The 16903-nt window shown below is 41.0% G+C and overlaps 3 protein-coding genes across 3 annotated transcripts; 1 reads left to right on the forward strand and 2 right to left on the reverse strand.

Annotated features, from left to right (window-relative positions):
- Positions 1–803: 803 nt before the first annotated feature.
- On the reverse strand, positions 804–2691 carry LOC135640552 (cytochrome P450 81Q32-like). Its single transcript, XM_065155088.1, has 2 exons — positions 1713–2691; positions 804–1627 (listed from the first exon to the last, which is right to left on the reverse strand). The coding sequence occupies exons 1-2, from the start codon at positions 2634–2636 to the stop codon at positions 1013–1015; spliced, it is 1539 nt and encodes a 512-aa protein (XP_065011160.1). The 5' UTR covers positions 2637–2691; the 3' UTR covers positions 804–1012.
- A 3655-nt stretch (positions 2692–6346) lies between these two features.
- Positions 6347–8263, reverse strand: LOC135639369 (cytochrome P450 81Q32-like). Its single transcript, XM_065153100.1, has 2 exons — positions 7256–8263; positions 6347–7170 (listed from the first exon to the last, which is right to left on the reverse strand). The coding sequence occupies exons 1-2, from the start codon at positions 8177–8179 to the stop codon at positions 6556–6558; spliced, it is 1539 nt and encodes a 512-aa protein (XP_065009172.1). The 5' UTR covers positions 8180–8263; the 3' UTR covers positions 6347–6555.
- Positions 8264–13467: 5204 nt separating this feature from the next.
- On the forward strand, positions 13468–14844 carry LOC103989516 (uncharacterized). Its single transcript, XM_018827729.2, has one exon. The coding sequence runs from the start codon at positions 13583–13585 to the stop codon at positions 14573–14575; it is 993 nt and encodes a 330-aa protein (XP_018683274.2). The 5' UTR covers positions 13468–13582; the 3' UTR covers positions 14576–14844.
- Positions 14845–16903: the final 2059 nt, after the last annotated feature.

The raw sequence follows: 16903 nt of genomic DNA on the forward strand, positions 1-16903 counted from the left end.
ATAAATACCCTCTCGTTCATTAGAGGGAGGAAGACACACAAAAACCCTTCTTCATCTCAAACCCCCTCCACATATGCTAACTTGATCGTCGGAGGGGTCGAGTCGAGCGCCTCGGCCCGACCTTTGCGCAGGGGCGAAGCTGAAGGTCCCCTCCGGACGGCACATGCGAGGAGTTCCTGCTCGAAAGAGACGCCTATGCAGCTCCGATCGGACGCCGCCCTCGACCACCTCAGCGGGCTCGAGGAGCGCCCAAGGGAAATCCCCGCCCATTCGGACCCGAACCGAGCCGCGTCGGCCCCGAGGCCATGGCTCAAATCTGTTTACACTAACAGTTGCTAAGGTATATTTTAATTCATCAACTATCTAATGATGAATGTAGAACCATAAATGATACTTATTCTTGTCGTTTCAATAATAAGCAACCAACGAACCTCCCTTAATAATAAATTCATATTTAATAATTTTTTCTTCTTATCATTTCAATTATATAAGTAATAAATCATGAACCTCATTTAACAATAAATATATACTTTTTTTTATCCATTTTTCATGAGCATGGTGTATCAACACAACCAAGAAAAAATTATGATTGTTATTTTCTCTTTCTCAAGTTCAAATATCCAAAGTTTATCTATGGTTTTTTCCTCAACTTTTATATGCATTTTACTTATCATAGCTCTAGAGCAGCTTAAAAAGCTTTTCGGCATCTCGATATATATATATATATATATATATATATATATATATATATATATATATATATATATATATATATATATATATATATTCAGGCAATAAATATGTAAAAGCACCAATATTATTTGTCGAGCAATTTTGTATTGGTGGTAAAAGATATAACTGTTACATAGCAACTCACAGCCACAGAGCTAGCTAGCTAGCCTGTGTCATGCATGCTGCTTTCTGCGTTGTCTTCTTTATCATCTGTGGTTCAACCCTGGGATCAAGAGCCAAGCTAGTACTTATCCTGCGACTTAGATGACACAAAACTGACCTAAAGCTCCGATAGGAGATGAGCCAAGCTTGGGCGTGGATGACACGTCGCTTCAAGAGCGACCGCTTTGGGCAGTGAGAGGCCCGACCCTTCGGCCATGTCCACCTCCTTGTCGCCGACTCTGCCCCACTCGAAGCACTGGATCAACGTTCCCAGCGCCAGCGCCATCATTCTCGCCGCCAGCCCTTCCCCGGGGCACTTCCTCCTCCCCATGCCGAACGGCGCCATCCACTTCCCTTCTCCCTTCCCACCCTCGAACCTCTCCGGCATGAACCTCGCCGGTTCGTCCCACGTCTTGGGGTCCCGGTGCATCGCATACGCGTTCACCAACAGGATCGTGCCCCGCGGGACGTGGAAGCCGCCGACGACGCACTCGTCGGACGACTCGTGCGGCACCAGGAGAGGGCCTGCCGGGTACATCCGGAGCGTCTCGGCGACGACGCAGTGGAGGTAGGGAAGGCTTGGCAGGTCGGACTCCTCGAGCAAGCGCCCGTTGCCAACGCGTGCGTCAATCTCGGCTCGCGTTTTGTCCATCGCGTTGGGATGGTTTAGCAGAAGCGACATCGCCCATTCGATTGTATTGGTCGTCGCATCCGTTCCAGCTGATAATAAGCTCTTCGGAGAACATTGAAACGGGAAGAATCAGCATCACACCATCATCAAATAGACAAAGCAGGAGCTCAGATTTAGAAGAACTCACTGAAATAAGTGATTTGATGATCTGATCCGAATAGTTCTCAGGATCTGTCTTCTGCAACGAGAGGAGATCACTTATCGTCGTCTTCTCCTCTTTAGCCTCAGTGGTTTGACTCTCCTCGCCGCCCTTGGTCCTCAGCTCATCGATTAGTTGCTGCATGAACTCGTCCCTGACCCTGTGCAGCCTCATCAACTTTCGCCTTACTCCACCGTAATCGACCCACCTCAGCAGCGGAACGAAGTCACTGAGGTTGGACGCGCCGCTCAACGCGAATATTTCCTCCACCGTGACCATAAACCTCTTCGACTCTTCCGACACCACTCCCTCCTCACCGTAGTACCTCTTCCCCGCGATCGTCCGCATCAGGACGTTCATCGCAAGCTGGAACAACCTTGACTTGAGCTCCACCTTGGCGAACTCGTCGGCCGCGGCGTTGCACGCCCGGAGCAGTTCCCGGGCCATGGCGCGTACCTCTTTGGCGCGAGCGTCGGATGAGGACTGGAGGCGGTGGGAGGACAGGACCTCGACGGTGGCGATGCGGCGGAGGTTACGCCAGTAGGGGCCATAGCTGGTGGAGCCGACGGTGGTGTTGTTTTTGTACAAAAGGTACTTCCTTGAGGGGAGGCTGGGGCGGTTGGCGAAGGTGATGTCGTGGATGGTGAAGCACTCGTCGGCGGTGGCTGGCGAGGCGACGACAAGGACCGGACGGGCGCCGAAGCGGAGGAGAAGGACAGGGCCGTGCAGGGCGGTGAGGCGGGCAAGACAGCGGTGCAGGGGCTTCCTGCGGAGATGCAGATGGCCTATGAAGGGGAGGGAAGGAGGGCTTGGCGGTAAATTCCTCTCGTTCTTCTTCTTCTTCGTGGAGAAAAGGAAATGGAGCAAGAGGATTAGCACAAGGAAGAGGGTGAAGGAGAAAGGTACTTCCATTGTAGGCAGCAGGATGTTTGTGTGCGTGTGTGGAGAGAACGAGGATGTAAGGTATTGTTAACGTGGCTGGAGAGCACAAGGCTAATTATATATTAGTTAGAGTCCTTATATTTAAGAAATTTATTTTTATATCTAAATAGTTATAAAAAATAAGATATTTAATCTCGTTTATTATGACATTATCAGTTTTATTGACGAGAGATACATCGTGTTTGGAATTATCGATTTTGCTAATGATAGCACCATCTCGAGTCGCCCTGCTTTCACTATCTAAGAAAGTTCGTCGATCTCATCCAACCTATTAACACCCTCATCCAATTCGAGCCCAACTCTCCCCAACAGTAAGATCTTTTTAATTTTTCATCACTTGCTCTTCGAGCTGGCCATTAATGTCTGGACCTTGATGTCGTTGATCCGCGGGCGCTTTCATAGTTTCTCGCTCTCTTATGAGTTGGCCATAGTCAGAAGAGAGCTAGTGGTGATCAACAAATTGGACAATCAGTCATGGGCCTTTGCCAATGACGTCTATGTCTATGACATGGTGTCCTAAGTCTTCTCCTTTGTCGGATGGTGTTCATGATTGATGGGCACAATGAGAGAAAAAACTCACTATAGTCTTGTAGCCTACGATGCGGTGGTGATTGACATGTGGGTCTACTTGCCCGGACATGGCGTGGGAGTACAACAAATATTGCGGGTTCGTGCGTAGCGCATTCGGCATCCTCGATAGCTTTCACATGACGATGTAGGCATAGTTCTTATGGATCGTAAAGACTTTCGATGTGGTTGCTTGGAGGTGAGACAACGCAGAGGAGGGAAAGTTAGTGAAGGTGGGGTACTAACACATGTGCATGATCAACGAGGACGAGAGAATGTGCATATGTCCGTTAGTAAAAAGAGTAGATGGAGATGCTACATACGAGAAAATCAATGTCTGAAATGACTATTTTATCATTAGCAAAATCGAAAATTCTAAATGTGTTGTCTCGTGTTATATCTTCGGTTAGTAAACCATGATATTAGAATAAATAAAATTAAACATCTTATTTTTATAATTATAAAAAATATTAATATAAATATTTAAATTTTAAAACGAAAATACTAAGAGGATAACTACAAGGGCACAAGAACATTTTCTTCAAACAACTTCCCAACACCTACTATGACTAGAGTTGCGTCAGTACGCAATCAGTCTTTGTCGGAGGGAGAAATCTTGCTGGGAGCTTCTCATGATTGGTGAGGCGCAAAAGTATGAGGGACACAAGAGAGAGAAAGACGCTATGACACGAATTGTGTCGCATCTCCCAAAAAACACCAGAGTTTCTCAAATTTTAATGTTTTTTATTCCTGCTCTCTTTTTTCTTATATGTCCATATTGCCCCCAAGTATGCAGTGCTTAAATTTCATTTGTGCCCACTCATTATTGCAATCATGTCCATATCATTTCAAATTCATAGTTTCATTTATCTACGGTTTCTATGTCATAAAAAAAATAAGTATTCAATTATATTATCTTTTACTGTAACTTCTTTTCAATTCAAATCCCTTTTGGCTTTTTATGTGACCCTTACAATTGTATGCATGGTTATTTATGTTAAAATATTTGGATTTGTTTGTTTATGAGTGAATGAGCATCATTAACTTTATGTCCATTTCATTCCAAATTCCTAGATTACATGGAAAAAAATTAAACGAGCGTGTGAATAGTAAGTTACAATTTTTTTTAACGTAGTTATATTTTTTATAATTAAATAAAAACATTATAACTATATTTAAAATTCGTATCGCTTGAAATCAAAGTATTAGTGAACTATTGGTTTAATATATAACTACTTTACGAATGAACTGACATTAATATATAACTACTGAAAGTTACCATGAAATTAATTAAGTCTAATTTTTCATGCAAAATAAATCTTTTTGTAATATACAATAATTCTGACTCTTTTTTTAATATTTATAATAATTATTTTTAGAATATAATCGTAATTTATCAAGATCCTTAATTTTGCTAGGAGAATGATGACATGGCTGATACCAACTATATAGTCGATACCCTAATCTTTCAATTGGGACACTTAATGCATGGTCTACAACTCCTCACCACATAATAGACATGCTAGCATTATCTGATTGCTATCTACCTATCATATGATCAACACCATAATAGACATTAAAAATATTGAATTATGGGGTAAATTTTGATTAAATCATCATTAAAATCACTAATCAAATATTAAAATTTTAATTAAATATATTCTACTATCATAAATATATAAATCACCCTAATATCCATGAAATATAAAGATTTGACTCATATGCGTCTAATTTAGGAAAAATAATAATATTATATTTACTAATTATAGTATTAAAGGTCTTAATTATCTCCTAATTAATATTATTCAATGATCATACAAGGCCTCAAACAACATATTAGTAATTGAGAATATAAAATAGGCTTAATCATCTCAAAATTTATAAAAAATTAAGAAAAAACATTTGATTAGAGAGTTTTTTCACAAACTTAAGTATCAATCCTTCCTAATTAGCCTCCCAAGCTTGAATCAATCCATAAATTGTAGCTTTGTGAACTTTAAAAGAGTACAAATGAGAGAATAGATAAGTTAAAGAGATTGAGAGAATAGATAAGTTAAAGAGAGTGAAAGAGGAGACACTTAAGGGTAGAAAGAGTTTAAAACCTCTTTTATTGGTTGAAAGGTTCAAATGTTTGAATCAAATCAATTTTGGGCCTTGATCGATATTGGTCAAAATTTGATGGTACAAATCGATTATGATCGAATTTTGACTGTTCCAACCATTACGGACCTCGTATCAAGTAAAAAAGAATCATTTAATATAAATATCTGGTTTAAGATGGTCTACATATCTTCTATCAGACTGACATGTATCATCTCATATGATATCTCTTGAGTCTATAGGTGGTTTAGGATCCTCTATATGACGCTGTCGTAGATCAATATGGTTATTATAAGGGATCAAATGCATGAAACTGTTCTCACTGCATTTGATACCGGTAAAGAGTGCGTTGTTATGCAATAACGCGGTAGCAGTCATGGTCTCATCGACATCATCGTTGACAAACCGTGTGGTAGGAGACTGTTGAAGCAAAAATGATTGCGGGTATGACCTTTTGGGATTTGGTACATAATAGCTATGGCGGTTGTCATTGTGTTCGTGTTGTTTGTGTATAATAATACATTTTCTTCGAGAAAATTGACCAACTATTACCATGAAATCGTTGGCCACGAAATCCATGTTGGTAAGAAGGCCATGAACATGTAGAACTAATGATGGGCTCAACATCATATAGGGCTCTGTCTCGTCTCCTAATAGTCATCCACTGTTTTCCCTTTTTTTATCCTTGCAGCTTTAAACAAATTGCGTGGTCATACATGCGCTATGATCCACGTTATTCCTTGGTCTATGCTTCACTTGTTCGTGTCTGCATGGAGAGAACATGAGATTTTTCCTCGTGGCCACCGTAATCGATATAGATAATACTGTCATCTCTATAAACCTCATAACGTGTAGATTTTAAAGGTGTTGGTTCACCGAGTGGATTTGTTGCTCTGCTTTTCTATGCTCTGCTTTGGACCACGGAGAATTGATTGCTTGGAACTTTCTGTCGGCTGTCACGAAGTATATATATATATATATATATATATATATATATTCAGGCAATAAATATGTAAAAGCACCAATATTATTTGTCGAGCAATTTTGTATTGATGGTAAAAGATATATATGTTACATAGCAACTCACAGCCACAGAGCTAGCTAGCTAGCCTGTGTCATGCATGCTGCTTTCTGCTTTGTCTTCTTTATCATCTGTGGCTCAACCATGGGATCAAGTGCCAAGCTAGTGCTTATCCTGCGACTTAGATGACACAAAGCTGACCTAAAGCTCCGAGAGGAGATGAGCCAAGCTTGGGCGTGGATGACACGTCGCTTCAAGAGCGACAGCTTTGGGCAGTGAGAGGCCCGACCCTTCGGCCATGTCCACCTCATTGTCGCCGACTCTGCCCCACTCGAAGCACTGGATCAACGTTCCCAGCACCAGCCCCACCATTCTCGCCGCCAGCCCTTCCCCGGGACACTTCCTCCTCCCCATGCCGAACGGCGCCATCCACTTCCCTTCTCCCTTCCCACCCTCGAACCTCTCCGGCATGAACCTCGCCGGTTCGTCCCACGTCTTGGGGTCCCGGTGCATGGCATAGGCGTTCACCAACAGGATCGTGCCCCGCGGGACGTGGAAGCCGCCGACGACGCACTCGTCGGACGACTCGTGCGGTACCAGGAGAGGGCCTGCCGGGTACATCCGGAGCGTCTCGGCGACGACGCAGTGGAGGTAGGGAAGGCTAGGCAGGTCGGACTCGTCGAGCAAGCGCCCGTTGCCAACGCGTGCGTCAATCTCGGCTCGCGTTTTGTCCATTGCATTTGGATGGTTTAGCCGAAGCGACATCGCCCATTCGATTGTATTGGCCGTCGCATCCGTTCCAGCTGATAATAAGCTCTTCGGAGAACATTGAAACGGTAAGAATCAGCATCCCACGATCATCAAATAGACAAAGCAGAAGCTCAGATTTAGAAGAACCCACTGCAATAAGTGATTTGATGATCTGATCTGAATAGTTCTCAGGATCCGTCTTCTGCAACGAGAGGAGATCACTCATCGTCGTCTTCTCCTCTTTAGCCTCAGTGGTTGGACTCTCCTCGCTGCCCCTGGTCCTGAGCTCATCGATTAGTTGCTGCAGGAACTCGTCCCTGACCCTGTGCAGTCTCCTCAACTTTCGCCTGACTCCACCGTAATCGACCCACCAAAGCAGCGGAATGAAGTCACCGACGTTGGACGCGCCGATCAACGCTAATATTTCCTCCACCGTGACCATAAACCTCTTCGACTCTTCCGACACCACTCCCTCCTCCCCGGAGTACCTCTTCCCCGCGATCGTCCGCATCAGGACGTTCATCGCAAGCTTGAACAACCTCGACTTGAGCTCCACCTTGGCCAACCCATCGGCCGGGGCGTCGCACGCCCGAAGCAGTTCCCGGGCCATGGAGCGCACCTCGTGGGCGCGAGCGTCGGACGAGGACCGGAGGCGGTGTGAGGAGAGAACCTCGACGGTGGCGATGCGGCGGAGGTTACGCCAGTAGGGGCCATAGCTGGCGAAGACGAGGGTGTCGTTGTTTTTGTACGAAAGGTACTTCCTGGAGGGGAGGCTGGGGCGGTTGGCGAAGGTGATGTCGTGGGTGGTGAAGCACTCGTCGGCAGCGGCTGGGGAGGCGACGACGAGGACGGGACGTGCGCCGAAGCGGAGGAGCAGTACAGGGCCGTGCAGGGCGGTGAGGCGGGCAAGGCAGCGGTGCAGGGGCTTCCTGCAGAGATGCAGGTGGCCTATGAAGGGGAGGGAAGGAGGGCTTGGCGGTAAATTCCTCTTGTTGTTCTTCTTCTTCGTGGAGAAAAGGAAATGGAGCAAGAGGATTAGCACAAGGAAGAGGGTGAAGGAGAAAGGTGCTTCCATGGTAGGCAACGGTATGTGTGTGGGGCGGGACGGAAGGGATAAAGGTTCTGTTAACGCGGCTGGCAAGCACAGGACTAATTAGACCTTAGTTAGACCATCGTAGTATTTCAGTCCTTGGATTCAATATATATATATATATATATATATATATATATATATATATATATATATATATATAAGATTAATTATATTTACTTCAATAACTTGACTTTATTGACGAGATATTCAAAAATATATATAATGATAAAAATGATCATTTTAGACATTATCGATTTGAAGATCAAACTTAATGGAGAGCTAACCTATGAAATGGTAGGCATAAGGGCCACCATCGACTCAATAAAAATTGAGGAGCAAATTAACTTGGTGAAGTGCTCAAGCTGCATGAAAGAAGTCGACATAGACGAAACTTAGAGTAGAAGAACAAAGCTTTCCTTGAATATAGGTCAAGGACATAAACTTTTGCAAAGGCAAAAGCAAGATCATATTATTTTATGTGTCCCTTATTTTGATGGAGCAAACTCATCTTGCATGGTACCAACGATGATCGAAGCTTCGAGGCACATGCACATTATCTTGGTAAAAAATTTGATGAAGGAACAAAGATTACTCAACTTGCATAGATGAAGCTGGATTTAGAATATATTAGCACGAGACAAGAGGACATGGAGATATGTACTCTTGAAGAATATGCTATAGTGCTACTATTCGATTTGCCATGAAAGAAGCGGTACACAGCGGAGATTGTGCTGGTAGGCTAGAGGCCTAAGATTTAAATATTGGTGCACTAATTTTATCAAAGTCGGTGGATTTTGAGAGCTGCTAGGCGACGGACTATCTTAGAGTTATGCTTCATCTAGGTGTGACCTGAGAGCAGGTGGACAAAGGTTGATTGTCAAATAAGTGAGCATAATTGGATGTGGTAGAGGCCCTGCGATATGTTGGTAGATGTCACTCATGGAGAGATCGTAGTCCAAGTTCATCCTATAGTGATCATAATGTAATGAAAATATTACGGAGGTGACATGGTACAGTGCATTGTGGTGGAACAATTTGAGTCAATATGATACACACGGGACAAGGCTCACAAGGGACTAGGTCATATAATAGTATGATCAGGAGTAATTGGAAGCTCCACTTCGATGAACAATCTAATGGTAAGAAGGGCAATGGATTCAAGTGGTGAATGTCATAGTACCGCAGAGGCAGGTCTTCCATGCATGCATCAAATATTGCATCGGATGAAAACCTTAGTCATTAGCATATGGAGGCTATGTATCACCGAGGGGGAACTTCGAGTGTAAGTACTTGTGAGTCCCATGGGGGGACTTAATCATACAAAGGTATGATCGGAGCGGTTAGAGAGTTAAACTGCTCTAGAGCTCATACTTAAGAGAGTCCAATAAGTCAAAGAATAAGGCCGAGTAAGCGAACGTTGCTACAAGGAAATTAAGGAAAATAAAATTGACACGAGCCCTACAACATGATATCGTAGACCATGCATAGGAATTACAGTTTGTCTTTCCATCGATCAAGGGGAATTGCTTAGAGAATATAGAGGTGTTGAGGTAGGTGGTCAAAAGGGGATGAGGAAACTACGACAAATCTAGAGGGACTTAGCTACCCAAAACCAAGAGTTCGTTAGAGTAGAGGTAGATTCGAAGGAGTGTCAAAATGTCGCAGAGGTAATGGATAGTGGTGCCATGGGCATAACAACGACATGGTACCATAGAGATGAGACTTTTGTGGAGTCATCGATCCCTTACTCTCATTGAGGGAGAGTGTTGGTCATGAAAGGGGCTGAGGAGGTGGAGAATACAAAGACAAACTCCAAGTACCGAGACAAGGCTGAAGGGTAGAGGCCAAGAAACTTTATAAGATTGGTGTCAATGAGCTTTGCATCAAGATAGTCAAAAGTGGAGGACTTCGAATCGATGCAAGAGTGCTTGACTAAGGAACGAAGTAGGCAGTACGCAGTACTGTTCCTTAATTACTCAAAGGAGTAAGTGACAAAGATGATAGAGAAAATGATATATTCTTAAAAGCGACCAAAACTATTAGAGAGTTGTCCTAAATTAGGGTGAGAACTTCTTGTATTCTAGAAGTTTAATGACAATGAGAAGGTGAATCATAATAACTAACTCAATGCAATGAGTGCAAACACTTCGAGTGCTTCAAAATTATGAGCAAAGAGTAAGCAAATGTTAGTAACCAACTCGATGCATGGAGTACAACCCTTGAGGAGACGGGCGAAGTCGAGTAACCTTTGTCTTCTCAACTCTTAAAAGAATAGGCGAAATCGAGTACCCCAATTCTCTTATTTATCTAGTAAAGGAGCTCTACACAGGTTTTTCGAAAAAACTTAATGGAAGACAATAGTTGTCAAATCTTCACCAATGGTGATTGGTACTACCGGGAGTATACTATTCACTTCATTTCCCAATAGAATGTCGATCGAAAGCGAAAATGATACGAACCTACTTGGAAGCGACAATTAAGTGGAAGAAGATGATGGATAAGTTTTACGAAGGAAGGACCCAAAAACTTCAAAGTCTACGAGGCGATGCTCGTTAAAGCTTCAGCAGGTATCCACCTAATTCAAGCGACATAAGGCGTTTAAGAGATTGGCACATAACAAAGAAGGTCTTTTCCTTTATTTAAAGAATTTATAGGAACTAACAAGGATTAGCACAACTCAGCCGACCACACACTAGAGTTAGCGTTATTGGTGAGTTGAAGCAGTATGACAGATCAAAGTACGACTTCTTAACAACAATGTCGAGAGCAGTTGGGAGCTAAAAGACTCGTTGTAGCTGAAGTAGAAGATTGAAGACTCAGCAAAGACGAGAAGAAGTAACGTCTACAAAAGGTTTCAACTAGGATGTCGAAGGAATAAATGAGAGAGAATGATACGAATAAAGTTATAAATAGTGTGTTTAATATGATGCTTATATATATTCATACATTTTGATTTTGTTTATGCTTTGCATAGCAAGTAGAGGGCTAGTTGTAGGCTTAATAATCTCATTTTGGTTAGCTTTAGTTATGTCACATTTATGAGGATTTCAGTCTGTAGTATATCATCTTATACCCTTTGTTGTATGATTATTCAGGTGAAGTCTATGTTTGTAATTTACATTGACTATAAAGTATTTGCTAAAATACTTGTTTATTGATCCCGAGTGAAATATTTTCTCTAACCTATTTTTCCTATTGTAGGTTGTAAGGAATTATAAGAAGTTTCGGGGAGACTAACCCTTTGTGAAAAAGACAAATATAAGTACTACACGGTAAAATTAACGAGTTTTTGACAATATAGTTGATAACTCAACACCACATGTCTAACATTTTGATATGACTAACATAGAATCCACGTGTCCATTTTGATATGACTAACATAGAGTCGTCTCCAAACATATAAACCATGTCACAACCATCGTATGTTCATTAGATTTGATATGACATGATTTTATTAGGATCAAAAGTAATTGTAATCCACATCAACACACATCTTTTAAGTATAATGATTCGGCTCTAAAAAACTTAATATTTAACTTAGGTGTCAAATGAAGCACTTAACGTCCCATTATATTTTTTGTAAGTTTTGTTGCATCCTCAATCAAGGGTCAACATTTCATGACACTTGTCTTAGATAAATATAAAATAAAAATTCAGTTGGCTTCAAATCCACATCATAGTTGAATAACATATTAACAAATTGATTAACAATGAAGGAACTATTATATTGTTCTTTATAATCTCTATTTAATTTAGACAAATTAAGCTGATTCTCTTTATAGAACTTCATAATAAAAACTAATATTAATAAAGAACTTTTGGTTTTACTACTAACATCTATAATAAAAAGCTATTCATGAACTTTCATTTTATAACTCCTAGTGTAACATGATTTCAATTTTCTTCAACTCGCGTACTCTTCCAAGGTTTTTTAGAATTTCTTCCTATCTCAAAATACTTATAGAAAATCTAATTTGGATTAGATATTATTATATATCAAAAATAGGCTACTTAATAAAATTAAAGTTAATAAAAAACCATATGACCAACGAAAGATCAATTGAGGCATTTAATCATCAACTTGGCTACTGCTATATCCAACTAGTATTCATTCAATATTGTTATCATACATTATACGTACCAACAACATCTAATGTAGACATCACTAATTTCATCAAAAACCCAGAAAAACTTAATCAAAAGAGGATAACACATTAATAACTACAAGGATATAAGGTAAAAGACATATATATATCAAAACATATAAAAAAAATCACATTATCAAGTTCCAATTACATAAGACATATGATCATGGAATTTTATGGAGAATTCATCTAAAAATAAATAATAAAAATAATACCATTATTTTCTAAAAAATGATTATAATAAAAATAATAATTTAGTGATTAAGCTAAATAATAAGTTTTGAATTTTTCTCGAAAGCTTTTCCAAGATACTCAAAGAGAATCTCTACTTCATGAATATAACAAGAAAAACTCTAATTTCGATTGAGTTTTCAATCGAAACCCAATTAAATTAGATCATTTATAATATTTTTGAATAGGGTTATAATGTTGTTGATTCAACTGAATTCTTTATAGTGTTTTTTTGAAAAAGATTATAATATTTTTTGTTATTGAACTAAAAACACAGGAACACTATCAACAACACTATAATTCAATCTTAATTAATTAGAATTATTGTAAATATTAGTTATTAATCTTATTACATCATTGAAATTTCAAATATATTCTTCTTGTTTTGGAACAGAATTATATATATATATATATATATATATATATATATATATATATATATATATATATCTCCATGTAGACCTATAAAAAAAAATATTGTAACTGATGAATGGTGATTCAAAATATTAAATAAACTATCTTATCACCCTAATAGAGCTTCAAATAAATATTTTTATTGATTTAGAAATAAGAAAAAAAATAAAAACTTAATTTCTATGTCAATTAAATCGGACATATACACTGTCCTTGAATATAATTATAATATTTTTGATGTCTCTATAAAAATTATTATAAATTTATATAAATAGATTATAACTGAATACAAATGTGCTTTACACATTTGGTTCATAAAGGACAACTTCGATAGTAACTCAAGACTTTATCCTAAAAGTCACCAAAAATAATAAACCCTTCCACGAGAAAGTGACTACTATGCCAGAGGACTGGTGGGCCCCAGTTCATGCATCGGTCACATGAACGGAACCCCGAACGGTACGCGATGAGGGTGTGAGTTATTCCTTTCTCGAAGCCCATGCTTGCGTTTCTTCCTCACCAACTCCCTTCTTGCCTCTTTCTTATCTGCCCCTTTTCCCTTCTCTGCAAGTAGTGATAGCCCCACAGGCAAGTGATGGCCCGAGCCGTAACGTCGGCGTGGCCGGACATGCTTGCCGGCGTCATCTCGGAGTCCAGGCGCGTCGTCGCCGCCCACACCCGCCACTTCCTTGCCCTCTCCGTCCTCTTCCTCCTCCCTCTCTCGTCTCTGCTCGTCGCCGCCCCCTCCATTCTCTTCCCCTCCGCCGCCGCCGCCATCTCCTTCTCCTCCTCCCCCTCCCCTGCCCTCCTCCGCTTCCACCACCACCACCGCCGCCCCTCAGCCCCCGGCGTCGTCGCCCTTTACTCCTCCGCTGCCCTCCTGCTCCTCCTTTCCGCCTCCGCCGCCGTCTCCAGCAGCGTCCACCGCGGCTTCTATGGCCGCCCTGTCAAGCTCCTGCCGGCCCTCCGATCCCTCCCTGCCCCCCTCGCTCGCCTCCTCCTCACCCTCGCCGCGGCTCTGCTCCCCCTCACCGCCCTCGCCCTCCTCCTCGCCTCCCTTCTCATCCTTTCCCTCAAAGCCCTCGCCGTTCTCCGCCTACCCCCTTCCTTTTCCTCCTCCGCCTACTTGCTCTTCGTCGCCGTCGCCATCCTTAGCCTCATTATTCTCCAACTCAATTGGTCGCTTGCCGGTGTCATCGCAACTTTGGAGTCGTGTTGGGGTTTTGCGCCGCTCCGGCGGAGTGTTGATCTAATAAAAGGGATGAGATTGGCTTCTCTCTGCCTCCATCTCTTCTTTGCGACCGCAATTGGACTCACGCTGTCGGGCTTCAGCTTGGTTAAGTCGGGAAGGCCCGAGGGGGGATGGCGTGAGGTGGTGCCGGTGGTCGCCAGGACTGTGTTTGGGTCGGGAATCACGGCAGTGTTGTTGCTGTGTTGGATGGTGACAGGTGCAGTGTTGTACATGTACTGTAAGGCACTACATGGAGAGCTCGCAGGAGAGATCGCAGAGGAGTTCTCGTCAGAGTATGTATTCCTTCCTTTTGACGAGCACAATGTCCCGCATGTTGTTTCAGTGATTCACCAGTGAACGGGAGAGCTTTTGAACTACACGCTTTGGGAAATTGAGCTGGTTTCCTTTGGTTTTCTAGCTTCAAGGCAGCATCATGGTGGCTGTAAGTATGTTATTGTGTTAAAGATCATCACATGCCCAAACTTAGAACTTCAATGCATACACTGGTAAATCTTGTAAGTCCAACATTGTGAAACAAAGGATTATCTACTTCTGAATCTTGTAAACATTTTAACATCTCAAACTTGTTCTTTGGAAATGCATTGGTCAGATATGAATCGCCTGCATCCCACAGTTGAATGGTTGATGATCATCGATAATATAACTTATCCTGCAACCTTTAGCATGCACAATTTACTTGATTGTAAAAACAAAGTAACTTAAGCTTGTCGTCTCTTCTTTTGAAAGATGCTCTAATCTGGTTTATTTACCAAAGTGGAAATGCAAGACAACTTCATAATTGTTGATATGGTTGCTTTAATGGTTATATTGCAGCAATATCTCTGAATTTGTATGGTTAATTCTCTGGCTCTTGCTGTACTAAATGTGGAGGGACATTTATTGTGGTTATTTTGTATACACTTTATCAACTTTCACTGTGGAAAACTGTACAATGGTTTGCTTTATAGAACTCTCACCAGGTTGTGTGGTTTTTAGTTATTCATATATTTGGTAGCAGCACCTGTCTGGTTCACAAAATTGTCGGCAGTTTGGAGTCGATTCATTTTATACTACATGAAGTTATAGAAATAAAACTTGGTTAAATCCTTTTGTCATGGGAAATATAGAGCAAGTTTAGATTTCTTGTTGTGTCTGGCACAACATTGGCGAGGACACTTCATGTTGAGGGTGTGCATGGGACACTCTTTTGTATATCATTTTAGCTTGTGTCAATTATCACAGACCTTGGACCATACCGTACCATACCAGTTGTGTATACCATTTCAGCATGTTAATGGCACAAACCATTTTGGTTAGATTTAAACCATTGATTAATCAGGTAAATTTAGGAATTTGTGTGTAACATCAACTGGATAGATATGACTAATATTCCTGAGTCAAATGGTTATGAAAAATTTAGAATTAGTTACCTTGAGCATATTTTCTGATGAATGGGATTCTGAGGAGTCTGGAACTTTCGAAGACGATCAGAAAATCTGAACCTGAAGGAAGACTTGGGAGGAGAGGAAGAGGCCAGGCTCAATATAGGCATAAATAATAATGCATTTAGCTTCAAGGAATTGATAGATTTAATCGCCCCTCTAGCAAGTAAGGGAGAAAAACTGGATAAAATAATATCAGCTTTAACTTGTTGCCTTAGTTGAAAGGATAGTTGAATTATATAATTGCAAGAAAATTTCTGTTTCCCAAAGGTTAAGTGATGAAGACAGGATTTGATCCGTAGATCGGTCTCCATCAAAACTCAAGATATTTAATTGGCTCATATGTTTTACAAATTGATCGGATGAGGATTTAAACCGTCAACGTTTGGTAATTAGGTCTTATACACCATCATAATACCAATATTTTAGTGATAAAAATTTGTTGAATGAGGTTTTGGGCTCTCAAATGTATAAATTTATTGGAGGAGATTTCAACATGTGGTAGATAGGTCTCGTACACCATCACTAGATCGATATTCTAGATATAAATAAATAGTTTCAAATCTTTTGTAAGTGTTAAAGATCTTTTCTTTAAATGTTGTAATGATCGGTTAAGAACTATCAATTACATTGTCTATCTTGTGAAATATTTGGTTGGTATGGGATTATGCTTTTTCTTAATGTCACTGTTTCTCTGATGATACTTCAAGAACAAGTTGTAAATCTTTTACATGGTCGATGATACAGCTCAGAGATTTGTGATCTTTTATGCTGTAATTGGGTTTTTGTTTATGATCTGAAAAGCAACTTCATATTCTGATCACTCAATTTCTTTATTGATAAAAATAGATCTGTCTATAAACTTCCTGTAATGTACCTCAGGCCAAGTGAGCTGTATGAGAAGGGGACTAAGCAGAGAAGCATGCATCATGCATGGCTGTGCTTGGTGACTCTTTTTGGTGCTTTCTATACCTCTTTGCAACTGAAAGGCACACAAATTAGTTCTGCAACAGTGTTTCCTGATCTCTCTGACATGGACAATGATTGAAGTGTTCTGTCTAAATTAGAATATCTTCTGCTTGATGCAAATCGTGGTTCCATTTGATAGGGTTTGGATGTCTTCAGGCACATGTTTGTGAGAGTAGCCATTAAGAACAGGAGCTTCCTGTTTTGACGCGAGGATGTTTCAACTTGGAAGTGTCGTAGAGAATGTGTAACATACTTCCTTGTTATCTTCTTTGTT

This window comes from Musa acuminata, chromosome BXJ3-6, assembly GCF_036884655.1.
Source record: "Musa acuminata AAA Group cultivar baxijiao chromosome BXJ3-6, Cavendish_Baxijiao_AAA, whole genome shotgun sequence".
In the NCBI taxonomy this organism is placed as follows: domain Eukaryota; kingdom Viridiplantae; phylum Streptophyta; class Magnoliopsida; order Zingiberales; family Musaceae; genus Musa; species Musa acuminata.

Coding starts and splice junctions, on each gene's coding strand:
- LOC135640552 (XM_065155088.1), bottom strand. CDS start 2,636: ATGGAAGTACCTTTCTCCTTCACCCTCTTCCTTGTGCTAATCCTCTTG. Junction 1,628..1,712: donor TCATCAAATCACTTATTTCA/GTGAGTTCTTCT, acceptor TGTTCTCCGAAG/AGCTTATTATCAGCTGGAAC.
- LOC135639369 (XM_065153100.1), bottom strand. CDS start 8,179: ATGGAAGCACCTTTCTCCTTCACCCTCTTCCTTGTGCTAATCCTCTTG. Junction 7,171..7,255: donor TCATCAAATCACTTATTGCA/GTGGGTTCTTCT, acceptor TGTTCTCCGAAG/AGCTTATTATCAGCTGGAAC.
- LOC103989516 (XM_018827729.2), top strand. CDS start 13,583: ATGGCCCGAGCCGTAACGTCGGCGTGGCCGGACATGCTTGCCGGCGTC.